The 17,306-nt window shown below is 35.6% G+C and overlaps 1 protein-coding gene across 9 annotated transcripts in view; it reads left to right on the forward strand.

The window, feature by feature from the left end:
* Positions 1-17,306, forward strand: part of FBXL18 (F-box and leucine rich repeat protein 18) — a 74,410-nt gene that overhangs the window by 14,875 nt on the left and 42,229 nt on the right. For 8 of the 9 annotated variants that reach the window (XM_031940745.1, XM_031940752.1, XM_031940736.1 and 5 more), the window contains exons 2-3: positions 744-953; positions 2,080-3,626. In XM_031940745.1, coding sequence (XP_031796605.1) covers positions 744-953; positions 2,080-3,626 — 1,757 coding nt within the window. Of the gene's footprint in view, positions 1-743; positions 954-2,079; positions 3,627-4,887; positions 7,308-17,306 lie in introns of those variants that run through there. The other variant, XM_023497506.2, reaches the window with a different exon arrangement.

Below are 17,306 nucleotides of genomic sequence, written 5' to 3' on the forward strand. Positions count from 1 at the left end.
GCATTTGACAATATACAAATGATTTAACAGTTCTCAGAACAAAGTAATTTCCATTCCCACCACTGCATGTTTGTAAAGCACTTTTAAAAAAAGCAGGCTTTTTTTTTTTTTTTTTTTTTTTTTGGACTATCATAGTGATTGTTGCCATGGGATCTTGTAGGCCAGTTGAAGAAATGAAAGCCTTTGACGTGATATGTACAGAAAATGAGAATAAAAAAGGAGAAAAACATAAGCAGAGATTTAAGATACAAAACTTTTTTAAAAAAAAAATAGTACAAATGATATTTTGCTGCTTTTCATGCTGTGATGATCATTAAAATAGAGAAAAGAATTTTGGAGGGAAGGTAGTCTTATTTGGTGAATGCCTAGGTTATGCCTAAAAGGCACACTACTTTTATTGTCAACTTCTATTGAAAACCCACCGCACAACTAAACTAATTTTTAGATATTGTTCATTCTTTCTCAAAAGAATTTCAATACTGCAGATTTTGATAATAAAGGAAGTTAAAGAATTTTCATCTTTTTTTAAAAAATGGAAAAGGCTCTCTAATAAGATTTTAATTTTTTCCTCTCAAGACATGCTTTTTGGCAATGTGGTGGGGTTTTGTTATTATTTTCTTTTCACTTGTTTGCCTGTTTATCTTGCTTAGCCAAGTAGAATTTGTTTACATGGCCTTTTCAATTCTCTCATATCCAATTGGAATCTTGTTTTTATTTTTTAAAAAATTCCTATTTCTTTTCAGGAGATGCCGAATGAAGATGAACCAAACACCATTGACCTAATGAATAGCATAAACCTAATGGAGTTTTCTGATGAGATCCTTTTACACATCCTGAGTTATATCCCCAGCACAGACTTGATTTTGAATGTTAGGAGAACCTGCAGGAAGTTGGCAACGCTTTGTCTTGACAAAAGTCTTACTCATACAGTGCTGCTTCATAGGGATTATCAGGTAAGAAATAAATGCTGATAATTTCATTAACTCTCTCATGTTTCAATTTCACTTCAAATCAGATTTAGATTGAGAAAATGGCTCTTAGGTAAGTGTTGATTGACTTTGCTGGTTGTTTTCTGTACTTAAAAAAAAAAGGTTGTTTAAATGAAAAAAGAAATAGCTCTCAGTTTAGAGATTTTAAATTCTAAGACTCCTCTGGTGCAGATCACATCTCAGTTCTCTGTGAATCTAGTCTAAATCTTCTATCTATCTATCTATCTATTATTGGATATTTATATACCACATTGGAGGGCTTTTGCTGATTCTTTTAATGTATCTTGGATATTAGGGAGTAATGAGGCTGTCCATTTTTTGTCCTTTGCTTTTGTTATGTGACTTATTCTAAATACTTTTCTGTTCTTTACATATTCTTTTTATAGAAGGGTACAAGGGAAATTATATGGTAGTTGCCCCTGATTATCACCATGGATTATTATTGCTTCATAAGAAGGCTTATTTTTCTAGGAAATAGTTAAATTCCCTTGCATGTCTTTAATGTTGATAACCCTGGTATGAGGGAGTAGACGGATTTCTCTTATAGGGAAATTGCAATACCATATAGAAGAGCTGATAAACAGCATGTTAATTCAAAATATAATGTTATAAATTTGTATTTATTAAGAATACATATATATGTTTGATATTTCCATTTAGCCGAGAAATTTATAGTTGCTTTTAGGTTCTGCAAGGCAGGACACAACAAATCTATAAACTGTCTTTGAAATTTTCAACTGTTACATTCAATTATTAAATATATGCTAGCTTCCCAAATGTGGGTATGGTGAGAGCTTAAGTTTGCCCAGGTTTTTATGAAAGCCAGATATGAGATATGTGTGGCCTATGTTTAGAAGAATACCATAATTTGTGAGTTAATGTGAAATCACTATAGGGAGGGAAAGAAGAAGTAAGGCTTTCTTTTTAGGAATTTAATTTGGAAAGAAGTGGTCTCTTTTGTTCTAAAATTCTGGGATCCTAATTTTTTTAAAGGGGGTTATAAAGATTTGAGGAAGGATAAAATAACTTGTTGGACTTAAGTTCTTTATAAATATAAGTCTTTTTCCTTCCCCTTCCTTCTTTAATGCAGGCCAGTGAAGATAAAGTAAAACAACTGGTGAGGGAGATTGGGAAAGAGATTCACCAGCTGAACATGGCAGGCTGCTACTGGCTGTCTGGTACCACAATTGAGCATGTGACGCGCTGCAGGAACCTAGTGAAAGTGAACTTGTCCGGCTGTCATCTTACTTCTATCCGACTCTCTAAGATGCTATCAGCCCTCCAGCATTTGCGCTCTTTGGCCATCGATGTCAACCCGGGGTTTGATGCCAGCCAGTTGAGCAGTGAATGTAAAGCCACTCTCAGCCGGGTGCTAGAGCTGAAACAGACCCTCTATACGCCATCATATGGGGTGGTACCTTGCTGTACTAGTCTTGAAAAACTGCTGCTTTATTTTGAAATCCTAGATCGCACCCGGGAAGGAGCTATTCTTTCAGGTCAGCTAATGGTAGGCCAAAGTAATGTCCCTCACTACCAGAATCTTCGTGTATTTTATGCCAGATTGGCCCCTGGCTACATCAATCAAGAAGTAGTAAGGCTTTATTTGGCCGTGCTCAGTGACCGAACACCTGAAAACCTTCATGCCTTTCTTATTTCAGTTCCGGGCAGCTTTGCAGAGAGTGGAGCCACTAAAAACCTCCTGGACTCCATGGCTCGCAATGTCTCCTTGGATGCATTGCAGCTTCCCAAATCCTGGCTTAATGGCTCTTCACTCCTTCAAAATATGAAGTTCAACAACCCGTTTTACTTCAGTTTCAGCCGCTGTACTTTGTCTGGAGGACACCTTATTCAGAGAGTAATTAATGGGGGGAAAGACCTCAAAAGCTTAGCCAGCTTGAATCTCAGTGGTTGTATTCATTGTCTGTCTCCAGACTCATTGTTTCGCAAAGCAGAGGATGATATTGATAGCAGCATCCTGGAAACACTGGTTATGTCATGCTGCAATCTGAAACACTTAAATCTATCTGCTGCACACCATCACAGCTCTGAAGATTTGGGGAAGCATTTGTGTCAGCTCTTAGCTCAGCTTCAACACCTACGTTCTTTATCCCTTCCTGTTTGCTCCATTGCAGACTCTGCACCAAAGGCAGATAAAGCACCCACACAGATAGTTACTAATGCAGTGCCCCGAGGATTTGGAAAGAAAGTCCGAATTGGAGTGCAGACATATCCCAGGACCATGTCTTCTGAGTCAGTAACTCAGAAGCCATCTTCTGTTTTCTGGACTCTTCTGGAGAATGTGCCATTTTTGGAAACCCTGGAGTTAATTGGGTCCAATTTTTCTTCTGCCATGCCCCGGAATGAGCCTGCCATTCGAAACTCACTACCCCCTTGCAGCCGTGCACAGAACGTTGGGGATGCTGAGGTGGCTGCCATTGGCCAGCTGGCATTTTTAAGAAATTTGACATTGGCCCAGCTGCCCAGCATTCTTACAGGCTCTGGGCTCATTAGCATTGGGTTGCAGTGCCAGCAACTGCAAACACTATCATTGGCCAATCTGGGTATGATGGGGAAAGTGGTCTACATGTCTGCCCTCTCTGATATGCTAAAGCACTGCAAACAGCTAAAAGATCTCAGGTGAGGAAGGACTCATGATCTTTTTCTAATTTCTTCATTCTTTGAATGAAGATTTAGATACATTATGGTTTGCACTGAACACAGAGACTTAATACCTCAGAAGGGAAGACCTGTTAGTCCAATTCATGAATTAGAGTTATACATATATTGGATTTTTTTTAGTAGCATATAACAGAACTATTTAACAGTAGTTAAGCATGCATGGATGGACTCTGGAAGGGATGTGTTCATATTGAATTCAGCTTTGTGGCAAATGATAGAGTGAATTTCCAGAGTTTTTCTGTTTTGATGGATTTCCATTAGTCTGTTTGACTAGCATATTTGACAGGAATCCTTGGTGTAGTGGATAGGGCATTGATTTGGTGTCAAGAAAATCTGGGTTCAAATCTTGCCTTAGACACTTAACTTGTTGCCTGACTCTGGGAAAGTCACAAATTTCTCTCTGCCTTAGTTCATGTCAGTAAAATTGAAGGTGTTAGATTCATTAGCTTCTAAGGTTCTTTCTCATCTAAATATGTGATCCTATAGGTTTGAATCGAGGTGTTCTATTTATGTGAAAATCTTAATTGATTCAGCTCTAAATCTGTGATGCTTTCATCCCTTGTCTGTATTTGAAGAAGTCTATCATTACTGTATGATTTTAAGCATATTATGTATGATAAAGTTATACTCACTGATTATAACTAATAATGTTTAAATCTGTAAAGTTGAGAAGGCTGAATGAGCATTGTACTAGAGATCAGATTTTTATCCCAGGTCTGCCACTTTGTGATGTTGCATTAGTCACTTTTCCTTTGTGGGCCTAATCATCTATTAAATGAAAGAATTGAACAAGATGATTTCATATTCTCTCTCCCAGTGCTAAAATTCTGAACTTAAATGTAAGTGGTCCTAACTGCTGAACTTGTTATTTTCTTGTCTTGTTAGCTAGGCTTGAGTATCAAAGCAGTAAAGTAGCTAGTGAATATGATAATGTAGAATTATGGATTTTAGATGTTATGCTTCTAGAATCTGGAAAATTTATGTGACCTTCTATCGTGAAATAGAATTCTAAAAGGTTGATTTTAATTATCTTCCTGCTCATTGCTCAGGCCTCTATTACCACTATAGCAGAAGTTCTGAAGAACAGTTATTGTTTTGTGAGTAGATGGTGGGTAAAGAATTGAAGCAAACCAAATTTGATTCTAATCATTGTTGTTAAGTATCTTCAAAAGTTGCTTTTAAGTAATACTGTATTCTTTTCCCCCATCATTTCTCACAGGGCAAAATATTTTCAAGGATTTCTAAACTCTTGCAATCTTGGGAGATGAGAAGCCTAGGACTAAAAGACATTCAAACGACAGAACAGATTGCTGTAATCATGTGTATTTCACTGTTGTGTTGAACCAACACATCTCTCCTATGCTTTGTTTCTCAGCAACGGTAGCTCACCCCTTGAGCATATGTATTACTTTGAATTTAGCAGTTATTTATACCATTGTCTCTTGCATCCATGTTACTGTTGCTTTGAGAACTGTAGCTCTGCTTTCTCTCTTACTGATTTAACATTTTTCAATCAGAAAGTTAAATTTATGTAAATTTTTGGCTTTATTTTTGCATAAAAGAAGACAGAAATTTAGTTTTGTGTATCCAAAAATGTGGAGCTCCAGATCTAGTCTTATTTGAAGTTTGTTTCATGGATCATTAAAAAAAATTTTTTTGCTGAAAACATTGGCTTATGAAAATATTTATGAGTGCTTTTCAGACATAGATTTGCTTAAAGAAACAACAAAATCCCCAGTTTTACTGAATAGTAGCTAAAATGAGTCAAAGGTTTTAAAAAAGGATTTACTGGCGTGATGATGAAATGCCTGTGCTTTTGCTATTTTTTAGATAGTGCAGATGGGATTCTTTTCTAAAAAAATCATCTTTAGGCATTGTGTATGCATGTTTATGTTTGTGCATGCACGTTCATGTGCACACACTTAAAACAACATAGTGTAATGCAAAGAGCCCTGGGCTTAATGTCAGAGGACAGGAATTTGAACCCCAGCTCAGTTATATTCTTTTACCCTGGGCAAGACAGTTAACCTCTTGAGTGTCTTTTTTTTTTCCTTCCATCTCAGTAGCTATGATTCTATGATCCTCTGAAATACAGTAAGCTACTGTATGAAATACAGTACCTTATCATGTCATGGGGATGTCCCTGGATTCCTCAAAGTCTTGCCAGAGAATTTCAGCATTTATCAGGGCTTTGCTCAGTTGTTTTTGAATATAGGCCTATCACTAGGTTGTATAGCTGTCATATGAGGATGAGCCCAGCTAAGTTTGAAAAAACTTTTCACACTAAAGGGAAGACAACTCAGTGATGAAAACTTTTTAGCCATGCCAACTCACACTGACTTTTCAGAGGGGGTGGGGGGGGAGAGAAAAAATGTATGTGTAGCAAGGTTACAGTTTGCATGAGTGGAAAGAGTTCTCTTAAATTCCCCCCCCCCAAGTCCCCATGCAGTTAGAGTTAATTGAAGCATTAAAAATTTTTGGTATCCCAAGGACATAGTTTCTTGTCTAAGACTTACTCTTCTATATGTTCTGAAATGGAGAGTTTCCTTTATTTGGTGAATCTGAGTCCTTTTTGAGTTGCGTTAGGTTGAGATAACAGTTTTAATTAAGCCTCGAAAATTTTCAGGTTGGTCTGTAAGTTTTTGCAAATGTTACCTTGCAGCCCTCTAAAAAGCATTTATTTTTTCTTACTGCACAAGTAAAAAGCCCTTTTACCAGTATATCTCTCACAAAAGTGGTCATTTAGCCTTCCTGTGAAGGGTAAATTACCATTTGCTGAGGCTGGGAATGGTTGTAATTGTGAGCGTTTCTTTCCTTGGATTAAGCCTTGGTTTGCTCTTTGCAACTTTTCTTCATAGATCCTAGTTATGTCCTCAAAGCAAAACAAAGCAAATCTCTTGTTTCTCCCGTAGGAAAGTCACTTAAGTTACTTGAAGAGAATGATCCTGTAGTTTTCTTCTACCCCATCTTTCCACCTTCTTCTGCCCCCAGTTTTCCTTTAGGATCATAAATTGTTGGAGATGAGAAAGATCCTTTATCTAACACCTTCGTTTTATAGATAAGGTATAGTGATAGCTTATGTATGTAGCACTTTATGGTCTACAGAGAAAACTATGTACATTTTCTCATTTGATCTTCACACCACCGCTTTGAAGTAAATACTATTTTATGGATGAAGAAACTGTGGCTCAAAGATGTGACTTAACTCATGTTCACACAGCTAGTATTTGAGAAGGAGCATTTGAATCTAGATCTCTGCTGACTTTGAGTCTTACTTTACATCATCCCACATTGCCCATGTTTTACAGATACAATAATATATTAGCTATTATTTCTATAGTACTTCAAAATTTGCAAAGTGCTTTAGGTATTATTTCATTTGTCTCCCCTACAACAACTCTGAGGTAAGTACTATAGTATTATTATCTTCATTTTATAAATTAGGCAATTAAGGACCAGAGAGTGTGAAACAATGAAAATACCTATCCCTTTGTAGATCACACCTCTCCGATAAATCTAAGTCAAACCTCATACTTTGAAAATTACCTAAAATTGGATGATTTTTTTTTTCTCAATAGAATTTTATTTTTCCAAATACATGTAAAGATAATTTTCAACATTCATTTTTGTAGAACTTTGTGTTTCAAATTTTTCTCTCTTCCTCACTTCCCTCCTTCCCAAGACAGTAAGTACTCTGATATAGGTTAAATGTGTGTTATTCATTTAAATATATTTCCATATCTGTCATGTTGTGCAAGAAAAGTCAGACTGAAAGGAAAAAAACAAAACCAAACATAAAGGTGAAAAATACCATGCTTTCATCCATATTCAGTCTCCATAGTCCTGTCTTTGGATGTGTTTGCTATTTCCCATTCCAAGCCTATTGGAATTGCCTTGAATCATCACCACATTGTTGAGAAGAACCAAGTCTTATCACAGTTGGTCATTATATAATACAAAAAAAATACACATTGTTACTGAGAACAATATTCCCTTGATTCTGTTCACTTGACTCAGCATCAGTTCATGTAAGTCTTTCCAGGCTTTTCTGAAATCAGCCTGATCATCATTTCTTATACAATAATAATATTCCATTACATTCCTATACCATAGGAACTTATTCAGCCATTCCCCAAATGATGGGCATCCACTCAATTTCCAGTTCCTTGCCACTACAAAAAGATCTGCTACAAACACATGGATCCTTTTCCCATTTTTGTGATGTCTTTGGGATATAAATTTAGTAGTGACACTGCTAGATCAAAGGGTATGCACAGTTTGATTTTCCTTTGGGCATAGTTCCAACTTTTCAGAATGATTGGATCATTTCACAACTTCAGCAACAATGTATTAGTGTTCCATTTTTCCCACATCTCTTCCAACATTTATTATTTTTTCTTGTCATTTTAGCTAATCTTGAAAGGAATGAAGTAAACTGGATAATTGTTAAGCAAAGAACAAATAAAAATAATTGTTTTTCTTCGCCTTTATCATTACTCATCAAAGATAAAACATGATGTATTGGAAAGAATGTTAGGTTTGAAATCAGTACATATAGATTTTTTTTGCCTCTTGCCTGAAACTTAACTGTGAGACCTTAGTCATTATAGGGTCTCTACAGTTTCCTCATCTGTAAAATGGGCATAATAATACTACTGACCTCAGAGCTTTGTTTGGAGAAAAATGATTTGTAAGTGCTTATAACACTATTGAAATGTGAGTTGCTGTTTTACTATTAGTTACTTTGTAAGTAAAATCTGGCCTATGAATCATTTGATAGTATATACCATCCTAATGTTTTTTCATAGAAAATTATTTTTGTTCTAAAACAATAATCATTGCTTGTTGGTATTTTTAATTTTGTGGTTTTAAATTATTATTGACATTTTAAAATTTTATAACATCTGCTTTTCCCAAAAGATCCTTCTTCTCTTCCCCTTTTTCCATCTTTTCCCCCTCCCTCTGGACCCCAGGGGGAGAATAAAAGAGGAAAAATGGTTCTGCAAATCAAATGGAGACATCAGCATTCCATACTTGGAGGAAGGTGGTCTGGTCTCATATTTCTTCTTGGAAGCTAACTTGGAAGCCATTTTAATTTCACAGTAATCATTTCCTGTTGTTTTTTTATTGTTTATTTTTTCATTTCAGTTATCCTCATGTATATTTTTTTGTTCTGTTTAGTTTACTTTTCATCAGTTTAGATAGATTTTCCCATGCTTCTTTATATACTTATCATAATTATTGTGTATTACAGTGCATAATGTTCCATGATATTCCTGTGGCAAATTTGTTTAGCTATTCCTTCAATTGATTGGGATCTATTTTGTTCCAGTTGCTTGCTAGTACAAGTGCTGCTAAAAGATTTCAGCATATGTGGGACCTTTTTATTATTGACCTCTTTGGGTAGATGGTTAGTACGATCTCCAAGTTACAGAATATGGATTTTTTTTAATAACTTTTTATTGACAGAACCCATGCCAGGGTAATTTTTTACAACATTATCCCTTGCACTCACTTCTGTTCCAATTTTCCCCTCTCTCCCTCCACCCCCCCCCCCAGATTGTAAGCAGTCCTATACATGTTAAATAGGTTACAGTATATACTAGATATAATATATGTGTGCAGAACCGAACAGTTCTCTTATTGCACAGGGAGAATTGGATTCAGAAGGGAAGAAAAACAAAAATACAAGCAGTTTACATTCATTTCCCAGTGTTCTTCCTTTGGGTATAGTTGCTTCTGTCCATCCTTGATCAATTGAAACTGAGTTAGATCTTCTCTTTGTCGAAGAAATCCACTTCCATCAGCATACATCCTCATATAGTATCATTGTTGAGGTATATAATGATCTCCTGGTTCTGCTCATTTCACTTAGCATCAGTTCATGTAAGTCTCTCCAAGCCTCTCTGTATTCATCCTGCTGGCCATTTCTTACAGAACAATAATATTCCATAACATTCATATAACACAATTTATCCAACCATTCTCCAATTGATGGGCATCCATTCATTTTCCAGCTTTTAGCCACTACAAACGGGGCTGCCACAAACATTTTGGCACAAACAGGTCCCTTTTCCTTCTTTAGTATCTTTTTGGGGTATAAACCCAGTTCCAACATTGATCCAGATCCAACATTGCTGGATCAAAGGCTATGCACAGTTCGATAACTTTTTGAGCATAGTTCCAAATTGCTCTCCAGAATGGTTGGATGTATTCACATTCCAGCAACAATGTATCAGTGTCCGTTTTCCCACATCCCCTCCAACATTCCGCATTATCTTTCCCTGTCATTCTAGCCAATCTGACAGGTGTATAATGGTATCTCAGAGTTGTCTTAATTTGCATTTCTCTGATTAATAATGATTTGGAGCATATTTTCATATGGCTAGAAATAATTTCAATTTCTTCATCTGAGAATTGTCTGTTCATATCCTTTAACCATTTATCAATTGGAGAATGGCTTGATTGCTTGTAAATTAGAGTCAGTTCTCTATATATTTTGGCAATGAGGCCTTTATCAGAACCTTTGACTGTAAAAATGTTTTCCCAGTTTATTGTTTCCCTTCTAATCTTGTCTGCATTAGTTTTGTTTGTACAAAAACTTTTCAATTTGATATAATCAAAATTTTCTATTTTGTAGTCAATAGTGCTCTCTAGTTCTTTGGTCATAAATTTTTTCCTCTTCCACAGGTCTGAGAGGTAAACTTATATCCTATGCTCTTGCAATTTATTTATAATCTCATTCTTTATGCCTAGGTCATGAACCCATTTTGACTTATCTTGGTGTACGGTGTTAAGTGTGGGTCAATGCCTAGTTTTTGCCATACTAATTTCCAATTTTCCCAGCAATTTTTGGCAAATAATGCATTCTTATCCCTAAAACTGGGGTCTTTGGGTTTGTCAAACACTAGATAATTAAGGTTATTGGCTGTTTTGTCCTTTGAACCTAACCTATTCCATTGATCAACTAGTCTATAAGAATAGGGATATTTTAATTGCATGCTTTGAATAATTCTAAATTGTATTCCTGAATGGTTGGACAACTAGACAGACAGTTCTACCAACAGTATATTCATGTGTTTGCCTCTCCACAATTCCTCCAGTATTTTTGGTCTTTTATGTTTTAGCTGCTGTTTTCTCCAGATTTGGGGTTTTACCTCCTCTTTGCTTTCTTTCATAGTCTGGGGCTCTGGCTTTACTTTTTTTTTTTCCCTCTTAGCCAAAAAGGTTCATTTATTGAGGAGAAGAGGTTACAGACAAAATGAAGAGGTAAAATAGGCACCAGGAATGATAAATTTGAAATAGATTTTGGAGAGTAATAGGATTACCAAGGAAAGGAGTTTGGAAGAAGCCATTATGGTTAGCTATACTTCCAAGAAGTGCAAAATACTAACAGTTGAAAGAAGATGGCTTTCTTCCTTCTAGGCTTTCAGGGATTTGAACTCAGCCCTGTTGCACTTTCTGTTTTTCCATATATAGTCAAATCTCTCTTTCTCATCCCTTTTAGAAATTATAAAATAAGATCATTTCTCTTGGGAAATCTTGGCAGCTCTCATGTTAGTCTAGGAGATTTTAACCACAACTTCTCTCTTTTGAACTCATGCTTTAGAATTGCAACATCTGGTCTTAATTATCATCTCTGATTGCAGGCTGATGTAACTTCTTTTCATCTTTACTTTTGTGTCCCTTTTCTTTAGCTTTGTTTTTGTCATCTCTTATTTACTCACAACTTACTGGGAGACTTTAGTTATTATAGGGTTATAGCCTCTCTATAGTTTCCTCATCCGTAAAATGGAGATACTACTACTCCTACTTTTAATAATAATAATAATACTGACCTCAGACCTTGTTGGGAGAAAAGTGCTTTTTAAGTGTTTACAGCACTATTGAAATCTGAGTTGTTAATGTTAATATTAGTTACCTTGTAAATAAAATCTGATAGGTTTTTCCTTCCTTTCCTAGTAATTTTGAGCCTTTAAATTGCAAGTAATTTTACTTCTTCCTCAATTGCAAGTAATCTGCCCTACTTTGGACACTTACTGGTCAGTCATGTGATACTGACTGGCTTCTCATCTGTAAAATGGGGATGATAATACTTGCAATCCCTTCTTCACAGGTCTGTAAATCTTATATTTTGTCAGTTTTAGCTTTTATTATGAGATGGAAACAAGATCTTTTTAATAAAGTACCACATAAATATCCATTAATATTTCGCAAAATGTTCTCTATATATTATCCTTAACCACATTTTGAGGGAAGTTCAATGCGTAATAAACTGTTTGTTAAAAGCACTTATCAAATACCTAGAATTAAATGCTAATCCCTGAGAATAGAAGCAAAAAGAATGAAAAATTCTTTGCTGGCAAGGAATTTCTACTGGAAGGGGGGAGACAAGAAGTATGTATGTAGAATAAATGAAAAGGGAATAAATATAAAAATTGTTAAATGTAGAGTAATTAGGGTGGGAGAGTATTAGCAGTTGGGAGCATCAGGAAAAACATGATTATTCTTGAGCTGTGTTTTGAAGAGATTCTATGAGATGGAGGTGAGAAATTTTCTAAGCATGGGGGCATAACTAGGGCAGAAGAATGGAGATGGGAGATTGGGTGTCATGTGCGAAGAATGGAGTGAGGTCCAGTATTTGTATCCCAGGGTGTCGGAGGGAGAGTCTAATAAGGCTAAAAGATAGATTGCGGCCTGAGTGTAAAGGTCTTTCAGAGTTAATAAAAGAGCTTACATTGATCCTAGAGGCAATAGGGAGCCTCTAAAGTTGGCCAAAGGAGTCAGGTGGTCAGACTTTTGCTTAAGGAAAATTCCTTTGGCAGAAGTGTGAAACTTGGACTGGTATAGTAAGGGATCTGAGATGGAGGTCAGTCAGGAAGCGCTCTGCTGATGCCAGCTCTGTGAGTAGAGAAAAGATCTTGGCTGTGAAAGATATAGAGGAGAAATAGCAAGCTTTGACATGTAGTTGGTTAAGTGGTATCAAGGAGAATGCTAAGGTTATGAACCCAGGAAACTGGAAGTATGTTGGTACCATTAACAGAAATAGGAGCATGTATGGAGGTATGCATGTATACTTATACTAAAGGTGGTAAAAATGATGAGTAATTTTCATATACAACTTACAGTTTGTTTATAGTCACACCTTTCAAGGTTGAATTTCAGTGGTTTGCCTGATTTACAAACATAATGCATACATGGACATATGAAGAGCGAGCTACTACTTCAGTCTACATGTGCTGGATCCTCTCTATTTTGCCCATCACTGTTGTGGAAGAAATAGAAGTCTTCTGCTGAAGGAGAAGGCAATGGGAAACAAACTCTGTTCCTGTTGCCTGGACTTGTGGTTATGTGTTTCTGGGAGTAGAAATATGTTTTCCTACATAAACAATGTTATAAAATGGTGGTTAGGGTCAATTAGTGAATATAGTGCCAATGTAGTATGGGTTAAAGAAATTGTAATCTGGCCTGTTTATTTTGTTACTATGGGAAAATGTGTTCTGAGTTCCAAATGATTCTTTGTAAACGAACTTTTGGCACATAACTCTGTAAATTAGGGCCTGCATGTAATAAATGCCAGTTCCTAAAATGTAGCCAATTTAGAACTCTCTCCTGAATTTCTGCCTTCTGCTATGATAGTTTTAAGAAGAGCCAAAGCAGACTGAGATGAAAGGAGCAGGTGGTACTTACCCATCCTTGGGTTAAGCTGATAGGAAGAAATAGTATTAAAAAGAAAAATGGTTTTCAAATGCTTAGCGATGAAACTGGCCCTACCCTCTTGCATTCTGTACCTCTTGGTCAGAACTTGTGAATTTAGGGTGAAGACTTCTTTTGCATTTTTAAGTGAAAAACAGAAGGTTCATAGGTGAACAAACATTCAGATATAGTCAGGTCAGTACTTAGGAAGTCATCATCCTTGGAGCCATAAAATCATTTAGTCCTTTCTTTTTTGCCCCAGAACTGATATATTTTCTCTTTCTCTATTCAGTTACACTTAAAAGTTTGTAGGGTTTTTTTTTGTTTGTTTTGCCATACTGATGAAATTATAGTGGGGTTTGTGTTTCAGGATCAAATAATTTCAATTTTCAGTCTTTGGCTTGTCTTCTGACCTAGTAGATGATGTCACTGAGGAACAAAATGTACATATATCTTCTAGAAGTACTATTGCTATTGAGTACTGGAAAATAAGACAATAAATAGCTTTTTTTTCTTCAGAAAGCAGGAGAGAATAAAGTTAACATGAATTGATCATATCTACTAAGAAACTAGTGAAGTTGCAGAGGGGAACACATTTTTTATCCCCAAATTTAAGTTGATTTCTTTGGAAATAGTAATTTGGGTATCTGGAGAGTTTGGGTGTGTTTTAGTGGCAATTTAATTTTTAATTAAAATGTCAATTTCTTAGAACTAGAACTTTAAAACTTTTAGAATGCTTAGAACTGCTGTGGTCTAGTTGATAAGTGTTATCTCTGTTTTATAGGTGAGATAACTGAAGTGTAAAGAGGTTGTAAGATGTGGGGAGAAATAGAACTCAAGGTCAATGGAAAACTTTGATCTTAGTGTATAAGCATTAGAAAAGACCAGAGATACTGTTGGACTCCATCCCTATCATTTTACAGAGAAATGAAATGGAATCATATGTTTAGTTATTGGGAAGTTAGTTTTGGAGTCTTGGTTTCCCAACTTGTAATTAAGTGTTCATTTTTCTGTACCATGTGGGCAGCATAACTTAAGTGACCATGCTGGATTTTAGAACCCATGAATTTCTGAAATGTCTTCTCACAAAGTTATGTGAATTCAGAAAACCAGGTACTTCCCCACTTAGGGTTGAAAGATGATTTTGTTTTGCAGTGTTATGTATGTAGCCTTTTGTCTGTTTTTCTTATCTCCAAATGGTGCTTGCTGATTGTTTGAGAACTTTGAGAATGTGTTAATGAGAATGAAATATAATATAAGGTGTTATTTAATAGCTAGTCATTCTGCTAAGTTTGGGCGTTCAGGAACTTATCCCCTGAGTTCAAGAATATTTTGTACAGAGATGGCAGAAAAAAAAATAGCTTCCTCCAAAAAGGAATTCCACCTAATTATACCCCAGTAGACACAGTATGGTTCTTGTTTTCAAGTTGGAAGATTTTTAAACAGGTGAATGGGAGAGATCCAAGTGCCAAGGAGCTGGCTTCTTAGCCATTTAATATGTGTGTTTATGTGTAGACAGAGAGGTTTAAACTGAGATTTTAAAACATTTCTATAGACTTAGAAATGCTAACGTGAGACCATAGTGCCACCTAGTGTCCAAAGTTTTTGATATAGTACTTCCCTCCCCAATCTTCCTCCTCCCATTTTCTAGCTTATAAGATACGTTCACCTGCCGTATTGAGTTATTGCTTTGCATACAAAACAAATAGCATTTGTTGGTTACCTCATATTCTTGAACAAGAGCTACTCTTGTGCTTTTGTGTCAGATGCCAGTAGCGACGTTACTGTTGGAAGGGAAAAGCAATTTGTTTGCCCAGCTTGAGAAGAATATGGGTTTTGCAACAGATTTATTGCCTCCCTTGCTTCAGGCTTTAAACAGCTCTCTCTCTCTCTGTGTGTGTGTGTGTGTGTGTGTGTGTTTTCAAATTGGCCTTTTTTTCCCTTCTGAAAAATGGAAGTATACATTTTGAAAATCAGTTTCCTATTAATAGCTGCATTTAAACAATTTTTTTTTTTAAGGACAGGATCAAGTGTTACCTGAATTTCTCTTTAAAAAAAAAAAGCTTTATTGATGCCATTTTCCCATGCATTCCTTCTTCTCTTCCCCTGCCTCTTCCTCTAAAGACAAATAGAATCCTCCCTTGTAACAAAAACAGTTAAGGAAAACTGACAGAACAACTACATGCATCTTTTAGAGCTGAATTGATTTCTTGACATTCAAGCATGTTAGAGGAGGAGAAATGAAAATTATTTACTCTCTGTACCATCCCTAAGTTAGATAGTTTACTTATTATATTTGAGTCAGTAGTCCATCTTCATGTATATTTTCCATAAGTTCAAACTTAATGAAATCATTTTTAAAAAAGAAGCCCATGACCCATCCGTCTTCCTTCCCACTGCTTCTCAATAAATTAGCACTAAGACCTTCAGTAAGTTCCTTAAATTTTCTTAGCTCATTCATCTATAAAATGAGTTTGGATTAAGATCATTAGTGCTGATGGCCAAATCCATGGCAAAGTTTTATTTTAAAATGTACAACTCATTCTTGGCTTAGAAGGGTGAAGGGCTATACAAACATCGTTAATAATTTGCTGACTTGGATTAGATGATCTCAAAGGTCCTTTGTAGTTGTAATACTATCAATGAATGAATGAAAAAACATTGTGCTAAAATGCTAGAAATACAAATAGAGGAATAGTTTTTGTTTTCCAGGAGCACGCATTAGGCTGTATGAAAAGATGCAGCAGAAAGATTGAATAAAGGTTATACAATTAATTTATTAATTAAAAGTTAGAGGTAAGGATGTAGCCTGTAAAAAATTTTATGAAAAAAATGTAAAAATTTGATATAGATGGAATTGGAAGTTGTAGAACCTTCTTGTTATTCAATGAAACTTGGACAATTGCTAATTTACTTCAGCAGATCTTTTCCAAATGTATTGCTTTGGTAGGCATGAATGTTGCGATTTTTAGATTTAACTGGTGGTAACTAATTTTAGTCCCTAATGACAAGTTGCATTCTTCACCTCAAGAATACTTTTAGGTTTTTCACTTGTTTTATACAGTTAATGATGTTGTTAAGGCCTAGAGTAGGCTCTACTTTCAACTTATGTGCACAAATAATAGTTAAGGAGTGCCTATTTTTAATTGAAGTTGGCCTGAATTTTAAAGTCCTTCCATCTTCACAGACTAATCACAAGGAGTAAAATGACATATTGGTATTTTCCCAATGTATTAATGACTAGTTGGACATTTGAAACAAAATCTTCCTAGTTTTTACATTTGCTATGGTTGAAATTTGAACACAGGTATAGATATTTTTGAAGCATTTTTGATCTTCCTCAAATCTGGCGATTAAAAAGCAACCTTGTTTTTTATTATTATTCCCTCTTTTTTCCTGGGGAAATTACCTTAGGTAATTTCCCCAGGAAAGGTTATTTGAGACCAGTTTGGGTGCTGGCCTTTTTGTACTAATTTTTTAAGGAAGAAATGTCTTTCTCTATATAGCTATCCCAATAGGATAACTCATCAGCATAGTCCTGTGTTTCTGTTTCTTGACATTGTCAGTTAGCTGCAAGAAATGGGCCATCTAAAATTTCCACTGGATTTTATTTGTCACACTGTAACTTAGTTTATTGGTCCTTCATAAAATTGAACTGGTGATATACCATAGAGGAATGTCTCAGGTCAAGGTGACTCTATCTGGACTTCTGTCCATAATATACAACTCTCTGTTTTCAGAATGTATATTACTTATGGTAGGTGGTATAAGATGGATAGGTATACCACTGCAGGTTCTGGGAGTGGGAACAGTTGATGATATACTAATGGACCATGAATTTTCATAAGTTTGACATGCTTTCTTCCCATAGTAAGTTTGGAACTTTAAAGTCCCTTAGATTCTAGGAAACTTTGAATATTTGATATGAAGAAGTCAACTTAT

This window comes from Sarcophilus harrisii, chromosome 1 (assembly GCF_902635505.1).
Source record: "Sarcophilus harrisii chromosome 1, mSarHar1.11, whole genome shotgun sequence".
In the NCBI taxonomy this organism is placed as follows: Eukaryota; Metazoa; Chordata; class Mammalia; order Dasyuromorphia; family Dasyuridae; genus Sarcophilus; species Sarcophilus harrisii.